The 12,160-nt window shown below is 38.7% G+C and overlaps 1 protein-coding gene across 2 annotated transcripts in view; it reads right to left on the reverse strand.

The window, feature by feature from the left end:
• AKAP3 (A-kinase anchoring protein 3) overlaps positions 1-12,160 on the reverse strand; it is a 31,956-nt gene that overhangs the window by 2,215 nt on the left and 17,581 nt on the right. For both annotated transcript variants that reach the window (XM_054663980.2, XM_009424648.4), the window contains exon 5: positions 8,761-11,085. In XM_054663980.2, coding sequence (XP_054519955.1) covers positions 8,761-11,085 — 2,325 coding nt within the window. The remainder of the gene's footprint in view (positions 1-8,760; positions 11,086-12,160) is intronic.

The following is a 12,160-nucleotide window of genomic DNA, read 5'->3' on the forward strand; positions in this document are numbered from 1 at the left end:
CAACAGAGTGAGATTCTGTCTCAAAAAAAAAAAAAAAAAGTTTTAAGGTTGAAAGCAAAAGTAACATTGAGGGCTTTTTCTAAGTATGTAGATTAAATACATAAAGCAACTCAACTATAAAGGGAGAAGGATAAAGGAACCTTATATGGTAGTAATATTTCTACCTTCCAGCTTAAGTGGTAAACTATTGATGCTACATGGATTCTGAGAAGTTGGTATGTACATTGTAATCCCTAGATTAACCACTAAAAAAACTACACACAAAGATGTAGTCAAAAATGCAATAGATAAATTAAAATGGAATACTAAAACATGTTCAAATAGCCCAAGAGAATGCAGCAAAGGGAAAACAGGAAGAAAAAAGAGAAGCAACAAATAATAAAATGGTAAACTTCAAACATATCCATAAATTGGGCTAAGCATAAATGATTAACATATCTAAACATCAAATGTCAGAACGGACAAAAAATATAACCCAAGTGTATGCTGCCTACCAAAAACCTCACTTCAAATATAATAAGTTAAAATTATAAGAAAAGATGTACCATGAAAATGCCAATCAAAAGAAGACTTGAATCTAACATTTATGGTCAATAGGATTTTTTAATAAAGGAGATGGATATTTCAGAGGGGCCAGATTCCCAGTGGTCTTTTCAATGAATGGTGCCAAGATAAGCTTCGTATCTATATGCAAGATATTGAATTTGGACTCCTACCTCACAAAAATTAACTCAAAGTAGATCATAGACCTAAACATAAGAGCTAAAATTATCAAGCATGTAGACAAAAACAAGGAGAAAATCTTCATGGCCTTGCATAGGACAAGGTTTCTAGTTCTCAGCACTCCTGGCCTTCTGGGTTTGTTGTGGGGCTATTTTGCTCATTGCATGTTGTTTACCAGTATCCTTGGCCTCTACCTGTTTGACTCCAGTGGTAACCCCTTTCTCTGTTGTGACAGCCAAATACGTCTCCAGACATTGCCAAATGTCCCCTGGGGGGCAAAATTGCTCCTGGTTGAGAACCACTGGGTAGGCAAAAATTTGTTATGACACTAAAATCACAAGACATAAAAGTAAAACATGATAAATCGGCTGTCATCTAGTTAGACTTCATTTTGCTCTTCAAAAGACTCCATTAAATAAAAGGATAAGCCACAAACTGAGAGAAAATATTTGCAAAAATATATCAGATAAAGGACTTGTATCCAGAATACATAAAAGAGCTCTTATAATTCTAATCAAGAAGAAAACAATCCAACCAAATTATGGGTGAAAGGATTGCATAGGTATCTCACTAAAGAATATATATGAATGGCTAATGAGCACATAACGGAATAACGTGCTCAATATTTCTCATCATTTTAATGTATGTAGGCCAAATGAAATGCACAATGAGATACCACTATAATTATTACAACAAATGAAAGAATAATATTGACCAGGATGTGGAGAAACTGAAACCTGTGCAAATTACTGGTGAAAATGTAAAATGCTACAACCACTTCAGGAAATAGTTTGGCAATTTCTTAAGAAATTACACTTAACCGGTCAGGCATGGTGGCTCATGCCTGTTTTCCTGGCACTTTGGGAGGCCGAGGTGTTCAGATCACTTGAGCCCTGGAGCTTGAGACCAGCCTGGGCAACATGACAAGACCCCATCTCTAAAACAAAATACAATTAACTGGGCGTGGTGGGGGATGCCTGTAGTCCCAGCTACTCGGGAGACTGAGGTGGGAGGATCACTTAAGCCTAGGGAGTTTGAGGCTGCAGTGACTATGATTATGCCACTGCACTCCAGCCTGGGCAAGAAAGGGAGACCCTGTCTCAAAAACAACAACAACAACAAAAAACATAAGAAAAAAGGAAAGAAAATAAATTACATTTATTGAATTACACTTATTGTAACATGCTGCATTACATTAATGCTCCTCATTATCTGCCCAAGAGAAATGAAAACATATAACCACACAGACTTGTATGTGAATGCTCATAGTCGCATTACTCATAATAGCAAAAATGGAAACCATCTAAATATCTATTAACTGATAGATGGACAAACAAAATGTAGTGTATCTACATAATGAAGTACTATTCAGCAATAAAAAGAAATAAACTACTGATACATGCTACAACACAGATGAACCACAAAAACCTTACACTAAGTGTAAAGAGCCTGATGTAAAAGACCACATACTTTATGGCTCCATTGCATAAAATGTCAAGGAAAGGCAAATTTATAATGATGGAAAGGTTAATGGTTGCCCATGGATAGGGGATGAAAACTGGGAAATGTAAACATGAATAGCCTATAAAATTCTGAGGCAGAGAAATAAAGAGTCTCCAGTCCTATCGGATATTCAAAAATATTATAGAATTACAGTAATTAAAATAGATGCTATTGGTACAAGAGTAGATGGACAATTCAATGGCACAGAATAGAAAGTTTAGAAAAAGAATAGGAAAAAAATAAGAGATTGTGGCCAGACGCGGTGGCTCACGCCTGTAATCCCAGCACTTTGGGAGGCCGAGGCAGGTGAATCATGAGGTCAGGAGTTCAAGACCAGCCTGGCCAAGATGGTGAAACCCCGTCTCTACTAAAAGTACAAAAATTACAGTGCACCTGTAATCGCAGCTACTTGGGAGGCTGAGACAGGAGAATCGCTTGAACCTGGGGGGCGGAGGTTGCAGTGAGCCACGATCGTGCCACTACACTCCAGCCTGGGTGACAGAGCGAGACTGTCTCAAAAAAAAAAAAAAAAAAAGAGAGATTGTAACCCTACTTCATACCTTATATAAAAATGAATTCAAAATGTATTAAAGTCTTAAATATATTTTAAAAATCATAAAAGTACAGTCATACACTGCATAATGATGTTTCAGTGAACCACAGACTGTACATATGATGGTGGTTCCATATGCTTATACTGGACCTGAAAAACTCCTATTTTCTAGTGATATCATCGTTATCGTAACAGAGCACAACACATTACTCACTTGTTTGGGGGGATGCTGCTGTAAACAAACCTACCGTGCTGCCAGTTATATAAAAGTCTAGCACACACTATTACATATAGTGGATAGTACTTCATAATGATAATAAATGACTACATTACTGATTTCTGTATCACCGTACTATACTTTTAGTATTATTTTAGTCTACTCCTTCTACTTATTAAAAAAATTAATTGTAAAACAGCCTCAGGCAGGTCCTTCAGGACAAAGGCATTGTCATCATAGGACATAATAGCTCCATGAGTGTTACTTACCCTGAAGACCTTCTAGTGGGAGAACATGCAGAGGAGGAAGGCAATGGTATTGATGATCCTGACCCTGTGTGGGCCTAGGTCAATATGTGTGTTTGTATCTTCATTTTTAATAAAAAATAAAAAAATTAAATAGAAAAAAGCTTATAAAAAAGAATATAAAGAAAATATTTTTGTATAACTGTACAACGTGTCTTTTAAGCTGTTATTACAAAAGAGCCAAAAAGTTAAAAAAATTAAAACTTTGTAACATAAAAATGTTACAGTAAGCTGCTAATTTATTATTGAAGAAAAATATTTTAAAATATTTATTGTAGCCTAAATATACAGTTTTTATGAAGTCTACGGTAGTGAACAGTAATGTCCTAGGCCTTCGCATTCACTCACCACTCAGTCACTCACTCATCCAGAGCAACTTCTTGTCCTGTGAGCTCCATTCATGGTAAGTGACCTATACAGATGTACCATTTTTTATCTTTCAAACCATATTTTTACTGTACCTTTTCTATATTTAGATATGTTTAGATCCACACATACTGTGGTCTTATAATTGCTTACAGTATTCAGTACAGTAACATGCTGTATATAAGTGTGTAGCCTAGGAGCAATAGGCTATACAATATAAGCTAGATATGTAGTAGGCTATACCAGCTAGGTTTGTGTAAGTACCGTCTATTATGTTCACACAATGAGTAAATCGCTTCATGACACACTTCTCAGAGCATATCCCCATGACTAAGCGATGCATGAGTGGACTAGAAAAAAACATGGGAAAGTTTTGCTAATATCATAAAGTGGAGAATGTTTTCCAAAATATAACATAAAACCCAGCAAAAATAAAAGAAAAATGTCTCATATTTGACGACATTTGTATGGCAGAAACAAACTACAACAACAACAACAAAAAAACACCAATCAAAAGACCAATGGCAAAGGAAATATTTGTATTTAATATCATAAAGGTTGATTCCTTGTAATACATAAAACTCTTATAGATCAATAAGAAAAAGGTCTACAATGCAATAAAAAAATGGGCAGAACATAAAAAGAATACCTAGGAATACAGCTAACTAGGGAGGTGAAAATCTCTACAATGAGAATTACAAAACACTGCTTGAAGAAATCGGAAATGACACAAACAAATGGAAAAATATTCCATTCTCATGGATAGAAAGAGTCAATATTGTTAAAATGGTCATATTGCCCAAAGCAACTTAAATGTTCAATGCTATTCCTATTAAACTACCAATGAAATTCTTCATAGAACTAGAAAAAACTATTTTAAAATTCATATGGAACCAAAAAAGAGCCTGCCAACAGCCAAGGCACTCCTAGGTGAAAAGAACAAAGCTAGAGGCATCACATTACTCAACTTCAAACTATACTCCAGGACCACAGTAACCAAAACAGCATGGTACCGGTACAAAAACAGAGACATACAGACCAATGGAACAGAATAGAGAGCCCAAAAATAAGGCCACACAGCTACAACCATCTGATCTTTGACAAAGCTGACAAAAACAAGCAATGGGGAAGGATTCCCTAATTCAATAGGTGCTGGGATAACTGGCTAGCCATATACAGAAGATTGAAACTGGACCCCTTCCTTACACCATATACAAAAATCAACTCAAGATGGATTAAAGAGTTAAATGTAAGATTAAAAACTGTAAAAACCCTAGAAGAACACCTAGACAATACCATTCTGGACATAGGAACCGGCAAAGATTTCATGATGAATACACCAAAAGCAACTGCAACAAGAGCAATACTTGACAAATGGGATCTAATTAAATTTAAGAGCTTCTGCACATCAATAGAAACTATTAATAGAGTAAACAGACAACCTACATAATGGAAGGAAATATTTGCAAACTATGCGTCTGACAAAGGTCTAATGTTCAGCTATAAGGAACTGAAACAAATTTGCAAGAAAAAAACAACCCCTTTAAAAAGTGGGCAAAGGACACAAACAGACTCTTTGCAAAAGAAGACATATGTGTGACCAACAAGCATATAAAAACAAGCTTAATATCACTGGTCACTAGATAAACGCAAATCCAAACCATAATGAGATACCATCTCACACCAGTTAGAATGGCTATTATTAAAAGTAATGGCAAGGATGTGGAGAAAAGGCAACACTTATACACTGTTGGTGGGAGTGTAAATTAGCTCAACCATTGTCAAAAGCAGTGTGGCAATTCCTCAAAGAGCTAAAAACAGAACTACTGTTCAACCCAGCAATCCCATTACTGGGTGTATATCCAAAGGAATATAAATTGTTTTACCATAAAGACACATGCACATGGATGTTCACTGCAACACTATTCACAATAACAAAGACATGGAGATAACCTAAGTGCCCATTAATGGCAGATGGGATAAAGAAAATGTGGTACATATACACCATGGAATATTATGCAGTCATAAAAAAGAACACAGCCATTTCCTTTGCAGGAACATGGATGCCGTTGGAGGCCATTGCCAGTGGCAAATTAACCCAGGAACAGAAAATGAAATGCAGCATGTTATCAGAAGTGGGAGTTAAATGATGAGAACACATGGACACAAAGAGGGAACAACAGACACTTGAGGGTGAAGGGTGGGAGGAAGAAGACACTCAGAAAAAAATAACTATTGGGTCAGTACTAGGCTTAGTACCTGGGTGACAAAATAAGCCGTACAACAAACCCGTGTGACATGAGTTTACCTATATAACAAACAAGCACATATACCCCTGAACCTAAAATAAGTTAAAAAAAGAAAAATGGGCAGAAGTTATGACAAATTTATCCACAGAAGAGGAAATTGAAATGGTCTTAAATATATGCAAAGATACTCACCCTCATTCCTAATAAGACAAAAAGTAAAGCAGCTTAGCAAATTAAAAATTTTAGCATGCACTGTTGGTTAAAGTGTGAGGAAATAGTCCTCTTACACTGTTTTAATAGGTGTGTTAATTGGTACAAGCTCTATGGAAGGCAATTTGGAAACATGTATCGAATTACACAAATAATATTCTCAGTGACCTTGAAGTTCCCTTCCTAGGTGTATAGCACATGTGAATACATTTGAATCTGTGCAAAATTATGTATATTCAAGGATATTCAGTGTAGCATTGCTTACAGTGCAGAATAGTGGCAACTGAAATATCCATACATAGGGGAGGGGTTAAATATATAAAACATATATAAAACATATATGATATATGAAATGGCTTCATATATTATAAAATATATAAAGCCATTAAAAAGAATGTGGCAGCTCTATATGTTGCAAAAGAGGATATATATATATAAAAATAATAATTTGTGACTTTACGTGTGTGTGTGTGCGTGTGTGTGTGTGTGTGTGTGTGTATTGCTGGAAGGATAAATAAGAAATTGATCCAAATGATTTTTTTCTCCAGGGAAGGCAATGGGATGGAGCACACAAATGAGAAAACAACCCTTAATTTTCACCATGCATCCTTTTGTACTTTTGAATTTTGAACTATGCACACATATTATTTATTCAAAAATAAATACAAATGTATTTAAAGACATCGGGCTCACAGACATCCCAGTGACAGCAGGTTCAATCACCTGAATCAGTATGAGAATATTTGCATACATTAATCTCTTTTCAAAAAGTCATTTTTAGGTAGTTTCTTTGGTGTCTATGTCATCCCTGTTCTTAAAAATATACTAATATTCAGTGCGTCTATTTATTAGTTGAAGTTTGAACATGCTGCTTCTCATTCCTTCTACTCTTAGAGGGAGTCAATAAAATAGATGACTGGCTTTATCTTTAGAGTAGACAAAGGTGTGTGTGTGTGTGTGTGTGTGTGTGTATAAAAGTGGGGGACTGCAAGTCTATTGTCCTATTTTAGATACATGTTTCAATTTAAAATAATCCAAAACAACACATTCCAATACAAAAAAGTCTAAAGCCAGAATGTATTATGTATGTTATATATGAGGGGTTTGATTTCAAAGATGGCTACAGAAGGCTTTCTCACACATTACACACCTGAAGGCTATGCTTACTTTTAGATTTTTTTCATCAGTTTAAATTTTCTTCAGCATATAGCCTCCCACTCCCCACCTCTACTAATTGCTATATACTATAAAATAGTTGTCTGTTTCACGGATTGGAAACCCTGCGTGGAGACAGAGCTTGCCAACGACCCTTAGGAATAGATCTAATATTGGAAGTTCACATTGTCTTCTAGCCTAACTTGAATGTGCACACAACTCACCTGGGTATTTTGCTAAGCTGAAGATTCTGATTCAGTAGGTCTGGAGGGAAGTGTGAGATTCTGCACTTCTAAAAAGCTCCCAGGTGATGCCAATGTTGTAGGTCCACAGACTACACTTTAAGTAGCAAGTGTAGTCTTGCTAAGACCAAAGTCAAAGACCATATGGTTTCTTGTTTAGGCTTGATACAGCCTAATCTGGATGCTCTGTAATCGTGTGTTTTCCCAGTCATCAGATAAACGTAGCGACCCAGTTGCAAGCGTTGCTAATACCATGTAAATACCACTTAATTAAGCAGAGAAAGCCTGTTTTTCCTTATCTTCTGATTCCTATGATGATGAAATTTTCTAAATAATTCTAGCCTCTTGTGCCACCCTTTGCTACTTAATGATTAACAGCAGTTGGTCCACTCTTCTCAATCAAGAGGAGACAATCAAAAGCACTGAGGAAGAGAAAATGAGAGAGAGAGAGAGAGAGAGCAAGCGAGCGAGAAGGCAGAGAAGAGAGAGAAGAGAAGGTTGTAGGGATGGTCTTTTTAATTCCCGCACTTCAGTGTGAAGCATCTTGGGTAAGTGTGCGTGTTCTCCAGACTCAAACCCTCCCTTTGGCAAGCAGTTCTGATGCTTACTGGGCACCTTGGGTGGAGGACAAGAACTTATCAGGCACGTTTACCTTTATCAGTAATAACAGTGATAAGTTGATTTCCCATCTGCCTTATGCTTTAGTCTTACTTGTCAACTGATTCAGAGCTTAGGGTAGGGGGAAGAGGGGTGTTATCCACTGAATCCTTTCAAATCCCCAACGCCACCTAGACAACCAGCTAAGACAGTAATGGCATGTTTGAAAAGGTCATAAATTCAGACTCTGCCTCTTCCCTAACACATCCCAGGGCTACTTTCCAGCTTCATCTCATCCTTTGAGCAATGCTGTCCTATCCAAAACTCAGCCTAGAGCCCAGACCTTAATCTGATTCTTTCACTAGGTCTCTTGGAGGTTCCTCATCTGTACACTCCTACTCCTAAATGCAGAAAACAGAAACGTATCATTTATCCCCCTGTTCCCCTTTGATACGCCTTGTATTGGGCAAAATCTAATTTTACTTTATCCATTATCTCTGCCAGGAGGCATGATCTTCAAATCCCACTGTTCCCATTTTACCTTCTCTGTGGCTATCTTCCCATTCAGAAAGAAACCAGAACTTAAAGCCCTAGTTAAATCTTAATAAAGCTTCCAAATTCCTCTGCCTTTGTTTCTTACCTTCTCCTGGATCCCTTCATCATCACCAGCAAAATACAAAATAGGGACATTGAGCTCAGAGGCAGCTACCCATTGAAGGACGGCTTGGAGTTGCTTGTTCTGAACTGTATCCGTTAGGTTGTGATTGCTGACAATCACCTTGGGTGCTGCACACCCTTCAGGGGGCTGTCCTGATATACCTCTCATTTCATTATGGATAGCTTGATAGGCATTCTGCAGGACAGCTTCTGCTGACCCTGTGCCCTTGACTGGTAAACACTCATATAAACTATCTGGGAAGGCCGAAGTTAGCCTACTGGCATCTCCAGACTTGTCATCTCCCAGCTTGTCATCTCCCAGCTCTGCCAACGAAGCATCACAGGACTTAGCAATGATGACACACAGCTTCATCACTGAGTTCATCAGATGTTCTACCATCTGCCCACTCATGTGGCCATCTATCTGGTTGACAACCATCTTGGTCAGCCCAGAAAGGGCACCAGGGGTCTCATCATCTTCATATAGTCTGGGGGGAGAAGACGCTAACGGTCTTTCACACAACTTCCTATCTTCCTTAACTGGCTGTTCCGGCACCTTGGGTTCAGGGCTCTGGTCACGCTTGAAAATGGTCTCACTAAGTAAGTTCCGGATGAAATTAAAGAAAACACTCCTTAGGTCCTTCTTTTCTGCTTGTTCTTGGTCACCTACAATGGGAGCAGACTTAAGGCAAGATTCATCGGGAACTACAGGAGGTTCATTGGCAGGAAAGTTGGTGGTGCCAGCAGCTTCAACGAAGCTCTGTGCATCCCTTCTTCCTCCCTGGGCCAGGTGATATTGAATCAGAAGTAGGGCAGACACGATCAGGTCCTTGGCCCAGGAGTCTGAATCATACATAAAATTCTCAGGTTTCTCTGGAGGATATGGAGGAGGGCTGAGGTTGCCAATATCTTCAGGGTACTCAAAGGAAATGTCTGATGCAGGCTTACACTGTGTGTTGGGAGCTTCAAATGCTGCATGCTGGAAACCTAGAGATTTACATTCTTTCTGCTGACTTTTATGCCACAAGGTAAGCCCCTCTTTGATAATGTGCTCACCCAGAGTTTTCGCACAAGTCTCCTCCTCTGATTTGGGTTCAGAATACATTTTTTCTCTCAATTTAGTTTCAGATTTCATGGCAAAGTTCACATTTCGGTTTTTAGGATCACCCATTCCTTTCATGGAGATGAGGGAATAACTCTCAGCCTTGTCTTGGGCTTTCCTGACATGCTCAGGGACTTTCTTGGCAAACATTACATTGTACAGCTTCCTTAGCATGGCATCCATGATATCTGTGGCCTTTTGGCTTCCATGAGAGAAGACAGTTCTTTTCACAGCCGAGACAAACTGTGTGTCAGTCATGAGGGTCCCTGTGACGCTGTGGAGGTTCCTCAAGAAGGAGTCGATGAGATCCGAGACCACCTCTTTTGCATGCTTGAGCAGAACCTTCTTCAGTAGGATGGTGGCAATGGTTGTGTCTTTCACTTGGATCTTCAGTGTCTTCATGATGGAGACCATCATATCAGACACCACACTGTTAGCATAGCTCATGATCCCTTCACTAACAGAAGCCGTAAAGTCATCAGGCCTTTCCTGCCCTCGAAACCTCTTTCTCTCCCAAGGAAAGAACCTTCCACCCTCTCTGGCATAATCTCCATTACGAGATTCAAACACTTCCTTATAGAAGAAAGACTTCTTAGAAGCAGGCTTGTCATCTGGACCCTGTCTTTCTTTGGTGCTCTCCTTGATCTTCAAAGCGGACTTGTATTTCAAATTTGGGGGACTTTGTGATGATCCTGAGACTCTGTCTCCAGAGCCAGGAGCCTTGTCTGGGGCAGCATTCCTGGAACATGCAGAGACGGTCTCATTCACAAGCTCTGATGCTATCTTACTGAGGCTTTTGGTGGGTGTGGGTTCATTCCCCATGTACAATGACTGAGAGACACATTTGTTTTCAGAGCCATCGATCTTCTCATTGATCTCTTTGCGGGCCATGGCTATGACTAGATTCGTGAGGCGGTTAGCATAGAAGGAAACTTCATCTACTGAACTCCTGTTGCCAAGTTGGGCCCTGGGGCCCTGGCAAGGAATCTCTTTGTGAGTCATCTCAAAATGCAATCTTTCTGGAGTGCCCTTGGTGGTGGTGTTGTAATAGTCTACACAGAAACCTTTGTGTGGGTCTCCTGAGTTGGACGTTTCCCCACCAAATGATTCTCCGGGTTTGAACCGAACATCTTGGAACTCTGCCGTACTCTTCTCCAGGTCTCTGCGGAGCCAGCTGAGCACTCTGACAGGATCCGTGGAGGTGTCCTTAAAAATAGACAAGGATTCATCTGACTATAACAAAGTAAAGATATGGGATATTCAAGACAACCTCAAAGTTCAGTTACAAATGTCATCAGCCCTCTCAAGCTTGTTCCATCTTGGCAATAAAAGTAACCATTTATTGAGTACTCACTGTGTATCAGACATTGTTCCAAGTATTTAAAGTCTATTATCTCATTTAATTATTTCTCATAATAAACCTGAGATTTAGCTCTCTTATTATCTTCTTTTTACAGAGGAGGAAATTGAAGAAGTGAGAGGTTAAGTCTGTAACTTACTTGAAATAATACAGCTAACCATTGATGGAGCAGAAATTCCAGCCCTGGCAGTCTGACTCCACAGCCCATGCTCTCAGCTAGTATATTATGTTGCTTCTAATGACATATATCTTTAAGATCGGATAGTCTGCTAAGGATAATGACTTCCAGCTCCATCCATGTCCCTGTAAAGGACGTGATATCATTCTTTTTTTATGGCTGCATAGTATTCCATGGTGTATACATACCACATTTTCCTTACCCAGTTGATCATTGATGGGCATTTAGGTTGATTCATGAACAGAAAACCAAATACCACATGTCCATACTTATAAGTGGGAGCTAAAGGATGAGAACACATGGACACATAGAGGGGAACAACACACACTGGGGCCTTTTGGAGAGTGGAGGTAGGGAGGAGGGAGAGGACAAGGAAAAATAACTAATGGGTACTAGGCTTAATACCTGGGTGATTAAATAATCTGTACAACTACTCCCATGACACAAGTTTACCTATGTACCAAACCTGCACATGTACCCCTGAACTTAAAATAAAAGTTAAAAAACAGATCTGACAGTCATCAGCTAGATAGAAGAGTTAGCAGTTGAACTGAATCAGATTTTTTCTTGTTTTAATATTAATTGCTATTTTCTATGGTTTACCTGTTTTTATTTCGATCTTATTACAAGTATAGTTTCCAAAAAAATGAGAAAACTCAGGGAAAATTGTGGATAATTAATCACTTTGCCAGGCTGCACAAACACTATCTGGATATGTTAAATGGCTTCCAATGGACTGACAT

The sequence above is a fragment of the Pan troglodytes genome, chromosome 10, assembly GCF_028858775.2.
Source record: "Pan troglodytes isolate AG18354 chromosome 10, NHGRI_mPanTro3-v2.0_pri, whole genome shotgun sequence".
In the NCBI taxonomy this organism is placed as follows: domain Eukaryota; kingdom Metazoa; phylum Chordata; class Mammalia; order Primates; family Hominidae; genus Pan; species Pan troglodytes.